Below are 23,604 nucleotides of genomic sequence, written 5' to 3'. Positions count from 1 at the left end.
CATTAGTTGCCCATATGAGTGTTGTGGTTAGAGGTTTCCCTATGGGAGTGACTGTAATCCAAGGGATTGAACACATCACTCCTCACATGGTCCTCATCGATGTGAAATTTTCCTAATGGGGAAACATTATTATTGGGCTTAGGCGTGTGAATTTTCCCATCATCTACTAGATGTTGAACCTTGTGTTTCAAAACAAAGCAATGTTCAGTATCATGCCCAACACCCCTATGGTAAGTACAATAAGCTTTGCCATCCCATTGAGGATTTCTTCTTTCTATGGGAGGAGGAGGTGTTGGCCCTGTAACTGAGAATAACCCCTTTTAATTTACCTTTTCCAATAGTTCTTTATAATCTAAAGGGAATTGTGTGAATTTTTTTTCTCTTGTCCACCTTTTTCGAGGATCGTTATTATTATATTGTGTGGACGTTAAAAAAACATCAATAGAGGATGAAGTGTTATCATTCCCGTTCTTGTAAATGTTCTTAGGTTGATGATGATGAGGCTTGTTTGCCTTTTCTTTGGCAAGATCATCTTCAATCATAGTGGCCACGGAATAGACCTTTTGAAAAGTGTCCAGACCAAGGTAGCGTAGATGCTTGTTGTACTTTTCATGACAATTGTCAATGAACTTTTGTACTAACTCGAGTTCGGTCGGCCTTTGGGCAAGGTGAGCTGCCTTTTCACGCTATCTACCATAAAAAGAAAGGAAACCTTCATCGTCGCCTTGCTTAAGCATTACAAGTTCATGCAAAGTTTATTTGAACTCCACGTTACTCTCATATTAGGTGATAAAAGTCGAAACTACATCTTCCCATGTTTTTTTGAATTCGGCATCTAGCCCATAGTACCACTCACTTGTGGCTAAGTCTAGAGTTAAAGGGAATGTCAAAGCATAGAGCTTAGGATCAACTCTCTTTAAAGCCATGGTGCAAGTAAAACTCATTAGATGATTTTTTGGGTTATTGGTCACCTTAAATATTGGTAAGTCTGTAGCTACAAACTTTTCAGGTAGAGTAAGTCCCACGGGAGGAGCAAACTTTTCTGCATCAAAGTACTTGTTCTCCATTGTAAAAGGAAGAACAAGTTTCTCCAACGTCTTCTCTCGTTCGGCTAAAGCATCCATTTTTTGTTTCATAGCTAAAGCCTCAGCCTCTTTCCTTTCGACCTTTTCAATTTTCTTAATTCTTTTAGCCTCAGCTTCTTGAGCCTTTTCCTCTCTCATGCGAATAATCTTTTCTTGGAGTTGTTCGATGGTTGATATTATTGGACTGGGATGAGTTGACAAAAGGATATGGTTTGAAAGGGGTGGATTGTTTGATGGTAAACGTAGAATGCGAGTGCCCGAGTGTCTTCGTTCCCACGCTTGGTAACCATCCCTAAAGGAAGTACGAGAAGTAAGAAAATTGACACGCTTGCTTTAAAAAGAAAAGAAAGAGAAAGAGAAAGAGAAATGAAAAAAGACGCAAATTACATTCAAAGGGATATCATCGCCTTTTACCATCCATGAATAACGATATTGTTTGAACGAGCCAACAGTTTACGGAGAATCAAAATGGTCTGGAAGTAGAAGGCGCGAGCAAGCTACTAGGTCGCGCGCAGCCCCGGCACTTGCGCTGGGTGTGGTCGCGCAACCCAATGAGTTGTGCGTGCCACCTGTTTTAGCAGGATTTTTTTTTCGAACGATGGTATTTTCTTTAATTTTTTTTTTGAACGTTTTTTTTTTAATTATATGGTATCCCTTGAACGTGACTCAAAATTACGAAGGGACAACTTCGTAGTTGGGAACCTAAGTTAAGACTAAAAAAGAGGAAAAAAAATATCTTATACACGTCGCAAATCACATAAGCATACGAGAAAACCATTAAATCAAATAATGTCATTCTAAGGTCAAGTTTTTGGGTTTCCAAAGGTACCATATCTTAAGAAACGATGCACGAATCAATCACTCAACGTGTTGACCCATGACATAGCTCTCCTAACATTTGTTGGCGATATAGGTGGGATGATTGCTATTGATTTTGGGATAGAAGCCTGGTGTTGGCGACCCCTAGTCAATGAGCCAATCCCCAATGGTTAGAAGGTGCTTATGATTATGCATGATGCAATGTTGCTTGTTTGGCTTTTACTTTTGTGAAAAAGGAAGATATTATGCATTCAAGTCTCGCTCTCTAACTAGAGATTATCCAAGTTAACCCTCGTTACAACTCATAGGTAACCTAAGATGGAAACCTTGAACCATAACTAAGAACTAATCTTGTAACCTCTAAGTCCTCAGTGGAGTCGCCACTGTGAGGAGGGTGTGCCCATCATAGGGGATCCTTCTCCTCTATGCCCATGGCCTTTAAAGCCTAGGACTTTACACTTTTTTAAGGTGTGTTAGGATTTTAATTCCTGACTATTTGGGGGACCTTGAATTAGAATTGATCCTATCATTACGCTTTTTTGTAAGAAACTAATAAGGAGTCGCCAATGAGTTTGAGGAAAACTTATAAACCTCGTTCATGCCTTTCTCCCAAGTAGAGTTCAAGGGATATATAGCATGAATCATAAGTTTACCCATGTCTAAATTGGTCTACTTGTACCAGAAATGAGTTCGGGAGCAAGGGTACTAAAATAACGTTCCTTTTAGGGAGGAATCGTTATTCTAGCCCAAGTGCAGCCTTTACTAGCTCTTTGTTTTTCACAATTTCATTACCAAACAATATATGCAATGTGATACCTAAAACTAAGTTAGTTGATTTTATTTACACGCATTAATCACATAAGGATTACATTGCAACGAATGTCGTTATTCTTATTTAATTCAAATTCATGAAAGGAACAAAATAAACAAGATTCGCCTTGGCTTAGGTGATAAAACAATCAATTAAGTATTAAAATTCTAGTCTTGATTAACGCAAGAAAACTATGTGAAATTAATTAATTAATTAAAGTTTATTTAAAGTGATCAAACAACACTAATTAATTGATTAAAAGTTGTTTAAGAAAGAAAAGAAAGGTGATTTATCTAAGTACTCGGGAATTTACCACTTTTCCTTGCTAGATCTTCGTTTAGAACACTTATGGACTCCTTCTTGTTCAGGAACCTCCACCGTAAGAGCAAAACAATTAAAGGGTGAGTGTTTAGGACAAGAGGGATGATTAGTGCATAAATTCACAAAAATTTACTGACTTTTTAGGTTAATTTTTGTATCTTTCAAAGCTCGTATTGAACCTTTATTTAAAAGGAATGGGTTAGTTTGGGGTTTTGAACATTCTGCCGCAGCAGGTGGCGCGCACAACTGAACATGTTGCGCACGGCTGCTGCACGCAAGTGATTAAGCTGCGCTGATCAAGGCAACGCAACCTATGGTCTTGCGCGTGGCTTTATGGTAAGATTCGATTCAGTATATTTATGAAATTTTGAATCTTCCGCAAGCGTACCACTAGACTTTGCGCTAGGCGTAACGCGCAACCTTGTGAGTTGCGCGCGCCAGGCTAGCACAAGTCCTTGAGTTGCGCGCGGATTTTCCTGTGGTAACCTTAGATTTTAACCTAGGCTCTTCTAAATCCGTCAAAATTAGGTTTAATCTCGGGATTAGGCCTAATTGCTTATCAGGATTAGTATTAACAAGCTTTGGTTTATTTCGTTTTGGGTCAAGCTAGTTGGTTTATGTGTTTAGGCTTTAATAGTAGTCCATAAGCATTCTTCATTCCAATCCAACACAAAGATCGAATTATTTATCATCATATCACTTCCGGTTGGGACAGGGGACCAAAAGTAGATGTCTACATACTTTACGTGAGTTACAGGTTTAAACTTGGTGCTGACTCATTTACAAAAGCAATATAAACAACTAATCAAACATCAATCATTCATACAAATTCATATTTCCAATTTCATTCTTGAATTATTAGCGACAAACAACATTTAGTGTTTAATCCTTTAAACTACCTCGGTGTGTAAACAGCTTAAGTGCATAAGGCACCTCAAATTCTCAATCTTGTCTTATAAGACTTCAATTCTTCCTTTCTCATTCCATTTCAATAATCATGAATAATTAATAATAATAATAATTCAATCCAAATGCTCATGTACATTTTCCTCCAAGTTCATATTGCAAGTTAATGCATATAAAATTACTTACAAGATAACTCAACATACATAAGTTTATAAGTCATGCACATTCAAGCATAAATACCAAAGAGATTTATTACCAAACAATTTCAATCAACCACAAGTTCCCTAATCATGATTCTAAGTTTTCCAAATCCTTAAATATGCTCCTAAAGTCAAGGCTTTTTGTATCCTTGTACGTACACCTCGAGTAAACGAATTGGTTGGCCATTTTAAAAACTAGAAATTGCCTTCTATGAAGTCCTCTCCTAAACCAAATAACAATAATTCAATCAATACCCAAGCAATTTAATTTACAACAATACTAATGTACTTTAAAAGCTCCTAAAAATCATTAAAATGATGTTATTAAGCCTCCCAAACTCCTAAGTTAATGGTGTAGAAGTATTGTTATGAGTTCTTATCAACAAATCTTAATAAACAACTTTACTTATAAAATTACAGCAATTTTAAAACCTTATAAAAATCTGAAAATTTATTTTATACATGACATCTTAAAATTATAGTAATCTTTGAAGCTACCTACATTATATATTAAGTTAGTAAGCTTAATACACCAATTCAATGTAATTAGAGACTTCAAAAACATTAAACAATTCTGAAAATTAATTCTTGAAATTAGACTTTAAAGTTCAAGGCTTTATAATCACAAGCTAATATATGCGCGCCATGCGTGCACAAAATAAGAAATACATACATGATATTTTATGAAAATCAGGAGTCGAAATTATTTACGCATACAGATTGTACATATATCACATATACTTGGAGACAATGTTGTAATAAAATTACAATATTAAAAACATAAAAACAAATATCCTCAAGAGTAGCATGGGATGTTTTTACTTCCATGCACTTTTGATGCTTAATTGTTGACTTTTATCACGCTTAGCTTGCTCCCTGATAAGAAGATAAAGAAGTCATTTCATAGATGTTTATGACTTAAGAATCTATGTATGCATGTATAATATAAATGTTTATGAATTATGACTATCGGAAGTTATGAATGCATGTTTAATATTTATGATGATACCTGATAATTAGGGTTGTGGCAAATGAGGCAGGAGAACTTCTTTGTAAACTACGTTTTTTGTAAATACACCACATCTACCTCGAGTATCTCTTTTGCTAATCAAAACTCTGGTTGTTTCTTGTGAGGTCCCTCTCGATAGTGCAACATATAACTGTCCATGGCTGAAAACATGTTGGGGGAGATATATACCAACATGAGGAATGGTTTGCCCTTGCGATTTGTTTATGGTTAAAGCAAAACACAATTTCACATGAAATTGTTTTCATATCATTTCAAATGGCAACTTCACATCTTCTGCTGTTTTTAAAGGCATATGTGGAATGAACACTTGTGTCCCTTTATGAATTTCGGTCATAATTTCAGCCTCAATCACATGATCCCTTAATCGACTACATATTAACCTTGTCCCATTACACAATCCACTACTTGTATCAATATTTCTCATAAGCATGATTGGCGAGCCAACTTTCAGCTTAAGAATATGTGGTGGCAAACCACCGAAGGATAATGAATTCAAGAACTCCTGTTGATAGAGATTTTGACGATCTTCTGGAACAAAGTCACATGAGTAGTAGGTTTTTTCTTCTCCGGCAAACTCTCTAAGTATCTTCTCATTCAGCATGTCAACTTTGTCATTTGTTGGAGTTATAATAGCTCTTTGCACCATGTATGACACATCACCTATGTGCTTAGCTAGGTTTGGGAATATTTGATGGATTAGATTATCAACTGAAATTTGATCACCATTTCCTAAACATATTGAAGATGGTAACTTTATCATGTATTCATCAATTGTAGGCTCACATCCATCTCCAACTCTTAAAAGAAAGGCTGCAAATTCTGGATCATGTATTAATCTCATATTTTGAGTGAGATGAAGTAGCTGAACATGTCTCCATAGTGTTGACCTGACCAAACACGCATCTATAGTTTGAGCCTTTGTTCCTTTTTGTACAATGGGTAAAATTTGTCTAAAATCTCCACCAAACACTACGACCTTGCCGCCAAATGGAACATCAACCCCTGTTAGATCTCTTAAACTACAATCAATTGCTTCATACGCATGTCGATGAGTCATTGTTGCTTCATCCCATATTATGACAGTTGCATACTTGACCAATTGTGCCTCTACATCTTGTTTACTAAACTTCCAAGTTGACGAAGCATGCAGCGTAACCAGAATACCAAGAGTTTTATGAGCGGGTTTTCCTCGATGCAATAGTGTGGCAGCAATACCTGAGCTGGCTACTGGTAATCCATATTTCCCTCTAAGCTTACCTGTCCCACCTGGACCATCTATAAAGAAAATTCGACCATTCTCTGCATCAATAGCTTCCATAATGATATCAAATGAAGAACGTTGGTCGTCATTAAGATGCTCAACACAATGCACATCTTTAGGGGGCACTAGTGCTGATAATTCATCATGTATGGCTCTAGCTACTTGTGCGTTTCCATCCAATTGCATGTTTATTTTAGGTAAGTCGAAGTCATTGACACTCTTTCCTAATTGTTTTAACATGCGAACGATGTCATAGAGAACTGAATCACGTACCAAATCTGGATTTGTTGAAGTTGAATATAAGTAGTCTTCAGCCATGTAATGATAAAATTCATCCCATAGAGATCGAACCCCAGTTGGTTGACAATAAACCAATAGCGTGACAAACAATCTTCTTAATGAAGATGGCATTTTAGAGTTTGATGCTTCATGCAAACAATCACGAATGCTTGCATCATTCTCCATAAGACCTAGTTTTTCAGTTGCTTCTCTAAAAGTAGTTTAAACAATTCCATTGACAGTTTGTATATGCTCAAATGATTTGGGGCCTTGAACATAATCCAACAACAAACGCAAGAAAAATCTTTCTCCTTCCATTGGTGAGGCTGTATAGATTCTACCTATCACTCTTTGTGTACTCATCCTTTTTCTCCAAGTTTTTGTAGCCGTCAGCCATCGATAACGTTGAGGAAATTCTCTATATAGGTATGTTCTTGCCTCTTGATCTAAGGAATTCATCTTGAAGAATTCTGTGAGCATATTTCAAGAATTTTGTGGCATTTGAAGGATATCTTCAATAGATTGATTTGTACTGAATCTAACCATGTGCCTATCTTGCAAATGTAGTTGTAATCGAGCAACAAATGGACACATTCGAGTAATGGGAAACTGATATATCCTCCATAAGGCTTTAGGTGCACATACCCACCTAGCATCCACATATTGTTGAATCTCATTGTATTCATCCCCTGCTCGAACTTCCATTGAAACACGATCTACACCCTTATGCACATACTTGAACAAATATTTGACGCTCTTGATGCTACTACAGATCTCTACGTTGATATGACAATCATATTTTAGTAGCAACCATGAATTATATGGAACAACCCAACCATTATCAACGAAGGTTGCACTATTCTCATGTAAAGGTACTGGAGGACGATCACCACGACGACGGTAAATAGGATATGAGTTCTTGCCTTGGACTGTGCTTACTGCAAAGGGTTTAAGAAATTTACGTTTACAAACCCCATTTTCCATGCAAGAAAAATTTCGACGACCTTCACCACACGGATTATGGATCATATGCTTCAAAACCGCATCGTATAATCATGGTTCTTCATCTCTATCAGGTATTCGGCTCTCACAAATGTGTCATACTCTTCCATAGATTTTGGTTTATCTTTTTCGTCCAAAATGAACAGCATGTGAACATGTGGCAAGCCTCTTTTTTGAAACTCAGTGACATATACATAGGTAATAACCTTCCCAAGAGCGCCTTTTTCTACAACGTCCATCTTGAATTCTTTAAATTTTGCATGGAATATTCTAGTGATCAAGTCGGGACGATTTTGTGCTGTTTGACCTGACAATAATTCGTCTACAATTTCTCTCCATGATGGGTTGCATGTCATTGTCAAAAAGAGGTCTGGTTTTCCATAATGTGTAACTAATGCTATTACATCTTGAAATCTTTGATTCATATCTCTTGGACACCCGACAAATGAAGAAGGTAGAATGGTTGATTTTCCGGCATTCACTATAAGTACAATGTACCGTTAATTATTTTATATACATAATAATAGTAAAATTAAAATTAAAGGAAACAAAATATTTAAGAAAAGAACCTGGATTGAGTTCTCCGACATCTAAACAATCTTGAAGTCCTTGATACAATTCAGCTCTAATTGTATTTTGATTATCTCGAATCCACCTTAGCTTATTTGCCTCAATTTTCACAAACATGTCAACAATGAATTGTTGAAATAAGCGCCCTGCCATTAAGATGATGGATATGACACATTGTCGTACCTAAAATAAATAAAATTCCATTAAAATATGAGAAAAGAATATATATATCCATGTGTTAATATGTGAGTGGAGTGTACTTTACTTGAATGATATAGGCATAGAATGATCGACAAGGTATGGTTATTCCATTATTATCGAGACTATTTATCGACCATCCATAGGAACCATATGGAAAGAGTAATGGATACTGAAGAGGATCATAGTATCCAGCTGTATCCAACACAGTCATAATTGCCCATAAGTTGATTGAACTAAAATATCCCTTGGATTTAAGTTCGCAACTTCTTCTCCACCGACAATCATAGCCGCAACTTGAGAAGCAGTAGGAAGACAATATTGAGGTCGATCTGATGGTTGTTCATTAATACGGAGGGCAAAATCTTGTACGTTTTCTTGCTGAGCCAAACTTCAAAGATTATGAACAAAAGGATTGCATTAATCAAGAATGGCTTTAACTCGTTCTACAATATCTTGTCGTAATGTGCTATTCTCTGCAAGACGATTCTCAACCTCGTGCTCAGTGTCATATATGTACAACTGAAGGAATCGTGGCCGAGATTCCGATGTAGATGGGAGTAGTCCACCTATCTTATGATATATAGAATCTTGAGCTCAAAAAGTATATACTCCGTGTTGAGCATTTGCTAAGCTCTCATGTAAGTGCACTCCCATGGATGTTAAAGTAAATAAGTGATTAATTTTTCTAATATCACGCTTAAAATGCAATCCAATAGGTGTTTGATCAGTATATAAAGAACATAGATCTTCAGGAACAGGTAAGGTTGGCAAGGTAATCCTCCAAGATAAACAACATATTTGGGATGTTTCATTATGAAAAAGGGCTTGGCAAAATGTACATGTTCTCGGAGGTGATAATTGAACGGTCGGGACTCCTCTTTGCTCATGAAAGTTTATTGCACAACGATGACATACTCTTTCTCTATTTCTTTGAACACTGTTGCTATGCATGAAATTAGGACCTAAGACCTCTTTAATGCCATTGTTGCCAAAACTTGTACTACCACCTCGGTTACTTTGTCGACCAAAACATGTAGAATTGTGCGATATGACATTTTGACCATTTTGAATTGCTAGGTTATGAATTAAATTTATTTAGTATGTTTGATGCTAAAAACAACATGTCACATGATTTTAATATTTAACTTTATCAAGCTTCTTACTAAGTTAATGTATTTTTGTTCATCTTGCAAAATAAAAATATGGATCTTAGACCATTTGATGCTTAAGAATGAAAATGTGTTGCATAATCAAGAGCAATATAACTCATTAAATGTTACAGTGTATTTTTTTATATTTCACTTCATATCTTATGTTTTAACTATATATTGAATTAGTGTAGACAATTTTTTTTTTATATTATTATACTTCATTAACTATCCATATATCTTTACTATTTATAAAAAAAATTAATTTACTACTGGTTACTTGGTTGATATTAATGTAATGCCAAAGGTTTCACATGATATGATGCATGCTCTATTTGCAAATCATAAAGAGAATTATTTTGGTAATGAAAGACCATGTGTAAATTGCCGCAACTATAATTTTCAAACCGTTTAAGGGTAAATGGGCCGATGTTTTTTTTTAATTATTATGTGATATATCTAATAATTTTTTTAATATAATCATTATTAGTAAGGCGATTTTTTTAGTACGCACATTATAAAGTTTTCTTTGACATTGTTTGCTTTCTATAAAATAATAGAGAAACTAATATTGTTAGGCATAAGTTAACCAATTTATACACAAAATTGTAAAAATATATATTTCTCGATGTTATACAACTGGATTACTATATAATAAACAATTATATATGTTGTTAAAATTGTAATCAACACATATTGATGTCATATAAAAGGACAATAAATGTATTTAATTACAAAAACAATGTCAAGAAGGCTATAAACATAATATTACTCAACTCACGTGTGCATCTTGAAGCACGATTTGAAGTAGTGTAGTTGCCAGTTGTGATGTCTTGATTAGTAATATCCGATAGAGTAGAAGAAACGGTTTGTTGTCAATCATTTCTCCTTAAATTATAAGTAGAAGAATCGGCTTGTTGTCGAGCATTCCTCCTTAAATTATAAGTAGTCCGCCTTCGAGTATTTAAGGCAATAGCTTCTTGTTCTAGTTGTTTTGAAGTCATCCTTCTCCGTATTAAATTTCGATAGTATGACGTAGATGACATCTGATTTTCCATACCTATTAACATAAAAATATATAAGTAAAAGTACATAATGTAAATTAAATTATAATAACGGAATGCTATAAAAAGGTGCATGATATAGAAATCTAAAATGTTTAACTTGTGTGTACGAAGTATTGCATGCATAGTTACCTTTTAAGTTGCTACTCCATTTATTTGGTCCAATGAAGTTGGTACAGTATCTTCTGCAGTACCTTATTCTTTTTTTACTTTTCTTATAAACTTTTGTATATATCATTTTTGATTTTTTTTTTGGAAAGTAAAATACAAGGAAAATTAGGTTTTGTATATATCATATGTGCATAGTTATTCATAAAAGAAATAAGAGAAATTCTATATGAAAGCCCTCAACTTTAAAAAATTCTACATGGTGAAATTTAACTGTAACACCTTTAAACCTCCCTCTACGGAAGATGTAGAAAAATACGTATAAATACCGTAGAGATAGACTTGGGCGTATTACCTCCGCGTGATAATGCAAGGCTTATACTTCAAAATACCTTTGCAGCGATAATTCTTTATTCTTTATTAATAATACTTCAAATAAAGATGTTCATTATTTATGACATAAAAAAAAACAAAATCAAACTTTTCCTAAGCTAGGTGAAATTCCCGTAGACTCCCATATGCATCAATCAATTTCCACCTGAAAAGTTCACCTGCTTACCATGAATGGTAAACAGGGCAAAGCCAAAACAAAAGCACGCATTAGCAAATTATGCTAAGTAGATTATGTGTGAGATAAGTAAAACATCAATTAAATCATTTAATTTTAATTCTAATAATTTCAAAGACAATCTTCCCAACATCATACTCATGTAAGAGCTTTTCCAATGCAATTCTTTCAAGACAAGTTTAAAACTCAATTGATTATGTTCCAAAACCAATTCCTCACTAAGTGTGCACACCCCCCAAGTGGTTTACTTTATGAACAAAGGCCAATCTTGAGGAAAGACTAGGTCATGAAAAGTGCATAGTCTTCTCTAATCCATTCCCTAAGTGGGATTCATAACCATATCGATTGATTCTCTTAAAAGCACCTTTAAAAAAAAATCCCTCATTCCTGAATATCAAGAAACCTGTAAATCATTTTTAATCCAATCCTTTTTAATAATTTTAATCACAATTCAAAATCTCTTTTGGTTAACCAAAATCATTAATTTAAATCATCATAAAACATAATTCCATAAGAAACATAATAAAATATAATTTCATTAAACAACTTTCGAAGATATCAAACCACATAACGTACCTTGATCGTAATAAGAGCGATTCACACAATTACTTCACTTAGTCACGAACACCCTACACAATATTATAACCTTAATTAATATAAGGCTACCAAATAAGCACAACAACTTAACCAATCTATCCTATATGTGCATGAATTTATTGTAATGTATCATTATATTTTAATAAAATAATTTTTTATTTTTATAATATAAATAATTTTCTGTTTTCATACTATAATTTATGCAATAAATAATATATATTCAATTATAAATTCTTAGTAATGTAAAACAAGGTTAGGAGAAAGGAGAAATTGAAGGATGGAGATGGAAACCAAAGGCAAAGGAGGAGCAAGGGGTGGCCGGCAGTGAGAGGTGGCGGCTGGTGGTGGTGGTGACTGGTGGTCACCGGCGGCAGCAGGTGGTCGCCGATGATGGTGGTGGCCGAAAATTGGGGGAGGAAAAAGAAGAGGAAAACCGTGAGGGAAAGAGAGATTTCTTGAGGTTTTAATGTGTGTCTTGGGGTGTTTGGAAGAGGGGTATTTATAGGTGTTTAGGTGATGAGTTTATAGAAATTTTGGGTGGGTATAAATTATGGCAATTTCAAAGAATGGGAATTAGGGTTTTAAGGGTTTAAGAAATAATTGAATGTATGGAAGAATATTAGAATTTTAGTTTGGTCATGAAATTTTTGTTTAGTAAGTTTTGAGCTTGGAGTGCAAGTATAGAATAAGATCAAATAAATTTTTGATTTAGGAGTAGAAGTAAGGAATATTATAGGATTTTTATTTTTTAATAAAATAAATTAAAATCATTTAAAAAAAAAAACTATGAGTGGCCGAAAATATTGAGCTCAATATAGCTCAATAATTTCGGTCCCTCTATGTTAATTCATAGATTTTTGTAAAATATTTTTATGCCTAAAATTAATAATTTAATTAAATTTATTTTGTGAAAATTAATAATTGGAAAGATAAAATCAGATTTTTCATTATTAATATCCGAAAATATTATGAAGAATTTTAGTTTTATTAGTTTAGGAAATTAGTCTAATTTATTAAATAATTTAGGGGTGGCCGAAAATATTAAGAAAATAATTAACGTAATATTTTCGGATTACTTATGCTAATTTCATAGATTAGGTAAAATATTTTATAATTAAATATATATTTTATGAAAATAATTAATTTAGATAAATATTAAAACAAATCAGGTTTTCATTACATAAACTCCGAAAATATCATTTAATTAGTTTAGGAAATTAATTTAATTAATTTATTTTAACCGAATTAATATAATTTCGGTTTAATTATTTAATATTAGAGAAATCAAAAATACTATTTATAACATTGCTATAAATTGGTTTTATTTAATTAGTTTTGTAAAATAAAAAGACAAATGATTTAGGCGCCAAAATTCAAATATCATTTTGGCTCCAAAACTAAAATACTATTTAGGAAAATAATTAATGTAGAAAAGACGTCAAAATACGAGACTAAAAATACTCTTTAATTTAGAAAATACCTTTCAAAGATACGGGGTATTACATTTACTCCCTATTTCAAAATAAGACTTCCATCCAACGTCTTGAGTCCTCTAGGAAGGAATTATACCGTTTCAGCTGTAAAGGCAGTAAGCTGCATTAAGCTACTTCCTTGTTATACCTTTTATGTGTCTTGTTAAGATAGTGGTCAATAACTCCAATTACTTTTGTTTGCAACTCCGTTTCTTTAGGTTAGGTCATAATTTCATGTGATTGTGCAGTGTATTTTGAGTCTTGAGGCTATATTTCTGTTTGATTATGAATGTTAGTTTATCTATTTGGAATGTTAGGAGTTTTCCACCTTATAAGTTGTAAGTAGGGTCGTCCCTTAACAAATCTAATTAAGTAGGGTCGTCCCTTAACAGATCTAATTGGGTATGCTTATTTCTACATGGTGAACAAAGTAAGTATTGTATATCTTTCTGTTCACTTTAAAAAAATTTACATGGTAAACTTTTACTCCCTATTTCATAATAAAGTGATACTTTACTTTTTAATAATACACATAGTGACTTTATTAATTTAAGCAAATTTCATGGCTAATTTATCATACACCTAATCATCCCACCCCTATATCATAATATCTGATATGTGAAAAATTAATGAATTGACACACCCCAGATAATTTTTTTTTGGCTAATTAAAATCTTCTTTTTCTCATAACAAAAACAAAAACATATGGTAATTTTTTTTTCCAATTGTACTATTAACAATTCGTGTGACATAAGATTAAAAAATTTTTAATTAGTACTCGTAGTATACATTCTTATAAATATTAAAAAAGACACGTCATAATATTCAACTATTTATGGTTGATCATCTTTACTCAACAATAGCATCTAATTGTGAATGGGTCCGCCTATCGAAAGTTAGTATAGTGGATTTCTAACATCATTAATATTAACATAACTTAGATTTGTGTCAATTATTTTAGACAAAGTTAGATAAACTTTGGACACTATTAGGTATCAAAAAGCAACTAAAATTAACTAAATACCTCGTTACTTCGTATTATAAACTAATACTATATAGTATTTAGTAAGAGATTAAATCAAAACTTGTGCATATCCCCTTAGCAATTGACCAAATTTCCAATATATCAGCTTCATTATTATCCAATAAAATAATATATTACATAATTATAAAACAAAGAATTGAAACATCAAAAGTTATCTTATATTCTTCCTTATTTTTTCTAAGTGTGAAGGTATGAAGGAGTGGTGAAAATTACTTTGTACAGATGTTCATCAAGCAATTGATTTCATATGAACTTGTCAGGAATTTTCTCATAAATTTACGTTATATGAAAACGTTAAAGTTAAAGCATAAGAAACAACCGTAGAAGGTGAGTACAATGCTGATAATTTGTCATTTAGAAACATGAAGATGTAGCAATAATTTATAATTTACATTTTTATACTTTAGTTTATAATTGAATTGGGAACCCATCGTAGTTTATTGTTTAATTAGTAAATTAATATAGAATTGCAGTAAATGGTTTACCTTTGTAAATATAATGTCAGTTGTGCACAAAAATGAACGTTCGTGAATATGCAATCCTACTTGAGTTCGAAAGAGGAGTTTTATTGATGTGCACCATAGTCAAACAATCAACAATCCCTGCAAATTCAACCAATATTATGATAATCAATTATACAAAAATAAAATAAAACAGGCGACTACTCTTGTTTTATTTAAAAAAAAAATTAGAAGACAACTTGAACGAAGAAGGAACAGATAATTACTCGATTGAAGGCATGGCGATTTTCGTTAATGGTTTATAATTATATGAAATAATTTTTTTTTTCAAGATAGAATATGTTACTATAATAAATGAAAAGTTACAAATAGTAAAGATTGAAGATAATTTTATGTTTGGAGAGAACTGGATGTGTAAAAATAAATATTGAGAGAATTGTATATTAAAAAAAACGAAAAAAAAGAAGTGGGTAGTTTTGTTTTTAAAAAATAATGAATAAATAAAGTGGATAACAATAGTGGCAAATAATTATGAATTGTTGATAATTGTATATTGAACGTGAATAGTTTATGTGATAAATTTTAAAATATATTTTATATTTTATTAATTTATAAAATATCCATGGCTAAAGATTTTTTTGTAATTAAAAAATTGTCCCAAGTTATGTTGTAGAAAAGTTTTAACGTATGGAGTATAAAAATTCTAAATGTTGTGATATGTTTTTATTTTATCCAAAACAGAAAAAATAAAAAAAAGTTACGTGCTATTATTTTTTTCTTTTTTTTTTGGGACAGTTTTGTTAAATGAAAAAAATAAAATGTAGGTTTTTTTTTCTTTTTTATATCTTAAAATTAGCATATACGGTTATCTTTAAACTACTTTTCCTTATTTTTTTTAATATTGAGAGAATTGTATATTAAAAAAAACGAAAAAAAGAAGTGGGTAGTTTTGTTTTTAAAAAATAATGAATAAATAAAGTGGATAACAATAGTGGCAAATAATTAGGGATTGTTGATAATTGTATATTGAACGTGGGTAGTTTATGTGATAAATTTTAAAATATATTTTATATTTTATTAATTTATAAATATCCATGGCTAAAAGATTTTTTTGTAATTAAAAAATTGTCCTAAGTTATGTTGTAGAAAAGTTTTAACGTATGGAGTATAAAAATTCTAAATGTTGTGATATGTTTTTATTTTATCCAAAAAAAAAGAAATAAAAAAAGTTACGTGCTATGTTTTATTTTATTTTATTTTTTTTGCGTCAGTTTTGTTAAATGTAAAAATAAAATGTGGTTTTTTTTCTGTTTTACCACTAAAAATTAGCATATACGGTTATTTTTAAACTAATTTTGTCAAAGTAGAATTTTATTTTTTAATTTTTTGTCAAAAAAGTTATGTGCTATTTTTTTTTCTTTTTTCTGAAAGTTTTGTTAAATGTAAAAATAAAATGTGATTATTTTTTTCTTTTTTACTGCTAAAAATTAGCATATACGGTTATTTTTAAACTACTTTTGTCAAAGTAGCTTTTTATTTTTTCGTGGCCAACTTTTTTTTTCCCTCTCTTCTTAATGCTATGATATACGTAATTGTATATAGAAGTTTAGAGAAGTTTATGTAACAAATTTTTTAATGTTGATAACCTTGGTTTGATAGATTGTATCATAAGATGAGATATAATTATCTTTCGTTTTTTTAAGTTAATAAAATAATAATGCTAGTAATTCTTGATTTATTCAATGAACGTGTATAGGAAGTGACATATAATCCTATTTACTTTTTTATGGAGATAGATATTTTTTGTAAAGAAAAAATCATGTTGATTGAGTATTGTAATATAAATTACATACAAAAGCTCTAAAATTATATAAAAACTGAATATTTACATACTACACGAAGCACAAAGTACAAATAAAAAACTGAGTTTTAAAAGCTTCCAAGCTTGTATATATAATATACAAAGTGTTACATAGTTTCTTTATGGAACAATATCAACAACGCGTTGGCTTCGTGATTGAGCTATATAGTATAATAGTGCACTGTAATTATATTAAGTTTAAAAATAAGTTTTGAATACGGTCACCTTTTAAGTAAATATGCACACTCTTCCTCCCAACTAACAAATGTCACATAAATAACTTTGTAGGGTGACGATTGAGAAGTTTGGGATGTAAGGGTAAAAACATATTAGTTATCATGACGTGAATGCAACAGCTTCAACATCTCTTTCTCATTAACCTATGAATAATATAATATATAATATCGTTAGAAAGATAAATTAATGAGATGTCAAATCAAAATTTTATTATATACATAAACCTAATCATGCAAGTCCTTCAATTGGGACACAGTAGCTTGAAAAAGGAATTCAATTTAATTTGTTGGTTGAACAATATCAAATGCAGTAACCAAGTAGAGCCTTTGATAGTAATCTTGATTGATACACTATTTACCAAGACACATACATAATAAAATAAATACATAATAAAATAAATAAATAAAAAGATTCAAAATAAATATACTAAAACTAATTTGATAATCTTACCCTTGAGTGATTTGAGGATTTTATGTGTAGCAATTTGTACATGTCCTTTGATCAACAATATAATTCACTTTATAATTGCAAATCGAGCATGCATCATACCATGTGAAGCTTTTGTCATTAATATCAACCAACATTTCCCTATAATGTATAATAAATGTTATTTAAACAATTTATGAAGTGCAACAATTGCAACATGTAATTTTTATAAACCAATAAAAGATATATAAACAGTTTAAGAAGGATAAAATAATAAATTACGAATTATTAATAAATAATACTATTAGAAAAGTAAATCTATGTTAATATTGTAATATGGTAAGATATTACTATTGGCCTTGATGGAAACTTGTATGTTGTAGTACGATGGGCATTTGATATCAAAAGTGTCAGATACAACGAAAGACCACAGGTTTGTATCCATTTAGCTTTAGCTAGAGCAAAGGTATCATTGCAATATCTATAAAAAAAATTAAGATTGAATAAGATGTTTTATGCAACACATTGGCAATATAAAAAAATTATATCAAAGTGGCAGTTGATTTGGCGAGTCTAATTAGGATTAAATTCTTAAATGTACGTGATGGCATGATGCTACCCCAAGTATTAAGTAATAAGTGGTGATCGACTAATTTATTATTTATCTATAATACAAAAAAAAACATTATTACTATAATAAAAATAGAAGAAAAAATAGTGTACTACTACTAACCATTTTGCTATAGCATCGGGAGTAGAGTCATTGTGGTTGATATATAATCTTGTGTATCTTCCGGATGTCAAATGTAATGTACCTAAAACTTAAATTTAGAATAACAAAATTAATATCAAATAATCTTTTGTGATACTAAACCATGGTATTTTATAAAAAAAATTATAAGTAATCAAAATTTACCATTATAATTTTGAAGCTGGACACTACATGTAAGTAAAGTGAGATTTTGGTCATATTCTTCTATTGCTCGTTCACCAATTTCGTTGACAAAGTTATTCCATATCGTCAATCTCATAGAAAAATAAACTAACAAAAATGCATATAATTTAGGATTTACATTGAAATTGAAATTAAAAGTAGGATAAAGATTGAACGTAGCATAAAAGTAGGATAAACGTTGATAGAAGTATCATACTTCAAGTTAATATAAAATGTATACATCTTGTACAGAATATACTAAAAGTATCCTAGCTTTTTTTTAATCTCTAAACTTTAGAGTTAGGTGTAGTACTAATTTTTCCCTACGGCTATTATTTCATGGGCAGTAGCCTTAAATTCATATATATACATACCTTTGATCTAGTAGAATAATATCTTGTTTAATGGTACCCGTACAATCATTTCGGTGAATCTCACTTGCATATATGATTATTCCCGCAACATCTAATTCCCAAACAAACATAAAAGGGTAAGATATTAATTAAAGAAATATTGAATATGTTTATAAGAAAATTAATAGTTTCTAATTAATAAAGGTAGTATGAAAGGGGGTATAAAAACCTATCACAATTCCTTCAGTACGTTTATATGACTTTACACCATGTAAAGACACCAAGTTGTAAGAGTACTTTGGAAATTCTTCGATATCGGTATCAACATAGGATAATTCTGTTTCCTTAGTTATGTTGACTTGATACGGATTATGAAATATTCGTAACCAATCATCAGCTTGAATAACTTGTACCATTTTAAAACAATACATGGAACCTTCTTGTAGTTTGCCAATAAAATTATCAACATCCTTTGTAAATATAATACCTTGAATGGGTTCTCCCTTTAAAAAACAAAAGGAAAAATGAGTAAGTATGTGATTGTGGAATAATATAACAAAAGCATTGTAAATTTGGTTTGATAGATTATTTAACGATATGGATCAAAAGAAAGATAATGAACTAAAGATAATGAAGAGTAATAGATCCTAACGTAACTACTTAATCATATATTATATTTTATATATATAATAAGATTTCACTGTTAAGAGAAAAAATAATTTTTAAAACAATGTTTACATACTAGCATCAAGAAGAACCATCTTCCAAATTTTTTTATTAATTTTGAGATGCTGAATTTCGTATAGTCTAATTATCCTTGCCTTCACATTCCAAAATTTTGAGTACGAGTTCAAATACATGAAAGGAGCGTATGCAATTGACATCCTGTTAATAAAAGATATGAAAATGTAATGAAATCTAAATTTTGTAGCCAAGATTTCTGCTATAAATGGAAACCAAAAAAAAAATTGATACAAAAATTAAAAAAAAGAAAAGAAGTAAGTACATTGTACCTACTTTTCATGTATTTGTAATCTTATAAATAGCACATAGCTTAATAACACATAGTAGGATTTAATATTAAGTTTTTTTTTTCTTTTTTTTTTTTTTTGACAATAGCAAAGCAAAGCATAAAAACCACTACGGAACCGAAAGATTGGTTCGATATTGTCTAGCTATCTCATTAGCTCTTTGTACCTGTTCTCTGGGAACCTTTAAGACGGCACATCGTTGGAAGTTCGCCCCTGCTTCCTTAATCTCTTTTATAATCCAAGTTGTCGCGATTTCGTTGCCTGTCTTCCCCTTTAGATTATTAATAAGGAGGCTCGAATCCGAAAAGATAAGGATCCCATTTTCACCCTTATCTTTCGCCCACTTTAGGGCCTCTAGGCATGCCCAAGCTTCACACTGGAAAGCAGACATAGCTGCTCTCTGGTTGCCACCCTCCCCCAGCACATGACCATGCGTGTTGTGCTTCACCGCCCAGCCGATCCCTGCTCTTCCTGTATTTTTTTCCCAAGATCCATCTACTTCCATGATGAAGTTATCAAAACCTGTTTTTCCTTTTCCTAGCTGAGCATAGTTAAAACCTGGTGGGACATCTATATCATAATCACTCGACACCTCCGTCCCATCGGTTACACAATCCCTATTAGCGAAAGTCTCGTAATCCTTTATAGCAAGATTTATACCTTCCAATGTGCCATTTAGGGTTCCATCTTCTCCTCTGTACACTCTCTCATTCCTAGTTTTCCATAAACACCACAGAGTTGCAATGAACAAAACAATTCGACTGCTATTCTTACCATCCTCGCTGTAAAAGAGCAGGATATAGTGTTGAATCCATTTCTGCACTGAAATGGACTCTGAAAAATCATGGCATATGTTCAGGAGACTATTCTCCCAGACCTCCCTTACCTGACTACACAACCTAAAAAGATGTTGGCCATCCTCTTTGCCCGCCCTACAGTGATCACACTCCGTATCAATAGCCATCCCCCGTCTTGCTAAGTTCACTTTGACGACAATGTTATCATGAAAAATTTTCCACAAGAACAATTTCCATTTCGGTTGGATCCCCAATCTCCATATTAACTTAATGAAATGCTGATCCTTCTCCGAAAACCTAGCACTCTTCATCCCCAAGTCTTTCAACAAGAAGTAGTAACCAGTTTTAACAGTATACTTACCTGACGGATGGAATTTCCAGTGGAGGAAGTCGTCCTCATTAGCCTGTGGGAGTTCCATTGACAGGATGGATTTTGCATAATCCCATTCAAAGCTTTCTCTCACTTTCCTAGCATTCCAAGAATTAGTGTCCCTATTAATAAAATCGCTTACTTTCCAATCTAAAGCAGCCCTTAAGGATTGGTTTGACCTTACCACAGGGATCTCCCCTTTAACCCACGGCGAATTGATAGCCGAGATGGAATTACCATTCCCTACTTTCCATGCAAAACCCTCCTTGAAAATCTTGCTAACCTTTTGGATGCTAGATCTCCCCAAAGACGGGTTTCCCCGTTTTCCATAGATACTATCAGTACCATTAGGGCTCCTTATCATGAAACCTTTATAAACTCTCGAAAGAAGAAGTTGGGGATTAAGGTGCATCCTAGTTGCTTGTTTGAAGATTAGGGCACCATTATAATTAGAAGATCCCCTGATTCCCAACCCACCCATACTCTTCGGTAGCTGTGTAATACCCTTTCTCACCCAGTGTAACCCTTTTTTACCACATTTAGCCCACCAAAACCGAGTAATTATAGAATCTATCTTGTTAACGATGCTCTGAGGAATTTTAAGGCACTTCATAACATGAGCAGACATACTTATCAAGACCGTGTTAATGAGGATTAATTTTGCCGGTTGAGAGAGCTGGAGAGACGCCCAAGCTATTATTTTTTCCACCACTATATCCACTAGAAATTGGAAAAGAGGACCCTTCTTTCCCTTGATATCTATCGGCACTCCTAGATGGATACCCATATTATCAGTTATAGGCATAGATAATGCCTGTTTTACCTCCAATATTTTGTCATTTTCCACCCCTGGTGAAAATTTGATCATAGACTTCTGGAGATTTAGTTGCTGACCAGAAGCTTTACCAAACCTTTGAAGAATATCAAAAATACAGGAACATGATTCCTTATCAGCTTTAAAGAAGAGCATTGCATCATCAGCAAAGAAGAGATGAGAAATCGAGGGTGAACTTCTCAAAACCTTTAAACCACGAAATTGATTTATTTCCTCTGCCAAGGACAACATTCTTGAGAGAATGTCCATACAAAAAATAAACAAATACGGGGATAAAGGATCCCCTTGTCTCAGGCCACACTTAGGAGCGAAGTGTCCTAAAACCTTCCTGTTGATAACCGTCTTAAAACTTACCGTTGAAACACATTGCGAGATCATCCTGATCCAGTGGTTAGAAAACCCATAGGCCCTTAGAACCTTCAGGAAGAACAACCAATCCACTCTATCATAAGCTTTAGACATATCAATCTTAACTGCTGTGAAATTCGACCCCTTCTTTGAGTTTATCAGGTGAATCAACTCGTGGCTCAAAATGACGTTGTCCTCCATATACCTTCTTGGGATAAAAGCATGCTGATATTCTGAGATGAGGTTACAGGCTTCAATCTATTTATCAGGCACTTTGAAATACACTTGTAGATTGTGTTGCAAAGGCTGATAGGCCTAAACTAATTAGCCAGTTCCGAGGCCTTCACTTTTGGAATTAGGATTAGAAGAGATTGATTCCATTCCTTAAGCATATTTCCTGTATTTAGGAACTGCTTCACGCTATCTACCACTAGAGGCCGTACATCATCCCAAATTCCAAAAAAATTTGAAAAAATTTACCGTTACCCCATCAAGACCAGGAGATTTGGAGCAAGGAAGATTGTCAGAGAACTCCCTATTCAACCAAATCTTGCCTTCTTCCAAAAGTTGGGGAATATCGAGCTGACGAAGCAAAAGGTCAATTTCCTCCCCTTTGTTGTCCCCTTGACTCAGGTTGTACGTGCTCTGTATAGAAGTCAAAATCATTTCCTCAATCTTATTCAAGTCATCAACCCATGCCCCGTTATCATCTTTCATCGTAAGGATTGAGTTTCGAGCTTGTCGTTGTTTAACCCTCCTATACATTATAAAGGTTGGACAATCCCCAAATTTGACCTCGTTTGTCTTCATTCTCTGTCTCCAAAAAGCAAAACCCAACTTACTTTCTGGAATAATTGAATTGCTACACTGAATGTAGTTTTCCCCCTCTTGCAGCGAGGTTATGTTTTCCCCTGAGACTTGGAGAAATTTTGTCATCTTTCTCTAGTTAATCCCCCAGCTTTTCTTGTTAGCTAGGCACCATTGTTGCAGTCTTGTTCTCACCCACTCTAGCTTCCTAGATAGTTGAAACATATGCGAACCCTGAATCTCTTCCCTCCAAGAACTTTGTACAATTCCTTTAACTTCAAGAAAAGAAAGGCACCAATTTTCAATTTGGTATGGTCTATTTGAAGAGGTTGATTTTGGGCAAGCATAGTAAGTTATTTCCGCATGGTCGGAGCAAACAATAGGTTCGTGAATGATTATTCCGTTCGGAGAGTGACTAAACCATTCCTCGGTGACATAGGCGCGGTCTAGGCGTTCAAGAATAAGGTCACTTCCCTCTCTCATGTTACTCCAAGTAAATCTTGGACCCGAGAAAGGCACCTCTGAAATATTGCAACTAAACCTCCAATCCAGAAATTCATCTATACCTCTTATTCGAGTCGAACCCCCTAGTTTGTCACTCCTGCTTTCTAGTTGGTTGAAATCTCCTATAACTAAAGTATTTTTGAATTCTTTTAG

At 32.8% G+C, this 23,604-nt stretch overlaps 2 protein-coding genes across 2 annotated transcripts; both read right to left on the bottom strand.

Moving 5' to 3' along the window:
• Positions 1–5,413: 5,413 nt before the first annotated feature.
• LOC110694326 (ATP-dependent DNA helicase PIF1-like) lies at positions 5,414–7,109 on the bottom strand. The gene is made up of 2 exons (XM_021871501.1): positions 7,054–7,109; positions 5,414–6,923 (listed from the first exon to the last, which is right to left on the bottom strand). Exons 1-2 carry the CDS (start codon positions 7,107–7,109, stop codon positions 5,414–5,416), a joined length of 1,566 nt encoding a protein of 521 aa, XP_021727193.1.
• Positions 7,110–8,692: 1,583 nt separating this feature from the next.
• On the bottom strand, positions 8,693–23,076 carry LOC110694325. Its single transcript, XM_021871499.1, has 5 exons — positions 22,621–23,076; positions 19,957–22,398; positions 18,989–19,262; positions 18,781–18,871; positions 8,693–8,873 (listed from the first exon to the last, which is right to left on the bottom strand). Exons 1-5 carry the CDS (start codon positions 23,074–23,076, stop codon positions 8,693–8,695), a joined length of 3,444 nt encoding a protein of 1,147 aa, XP_021727191.1.
• Between the last annotated feature and the right edge of the window lie 528 nt (positions 23,077–23,604).

This window comes from Chenopodium quinoa, unplaced genomic scaffold, assembly GCF_001683475.1.
Source record: "Chenopodium quinoa cultivar QQ74 unplaced genomic scaffold, ASM168347v1, whole genome shotgun sequence".
NCBI lineage: Eukaryota > Viridiplantae > Streptophyta > Magnoliopsida > Caryophyllales > Amaranthaceae > Chenopodium > Chenopodium quinoa.
This window is presented reverse-complemented; position numbering and strand designations above follow the sequence as displayed.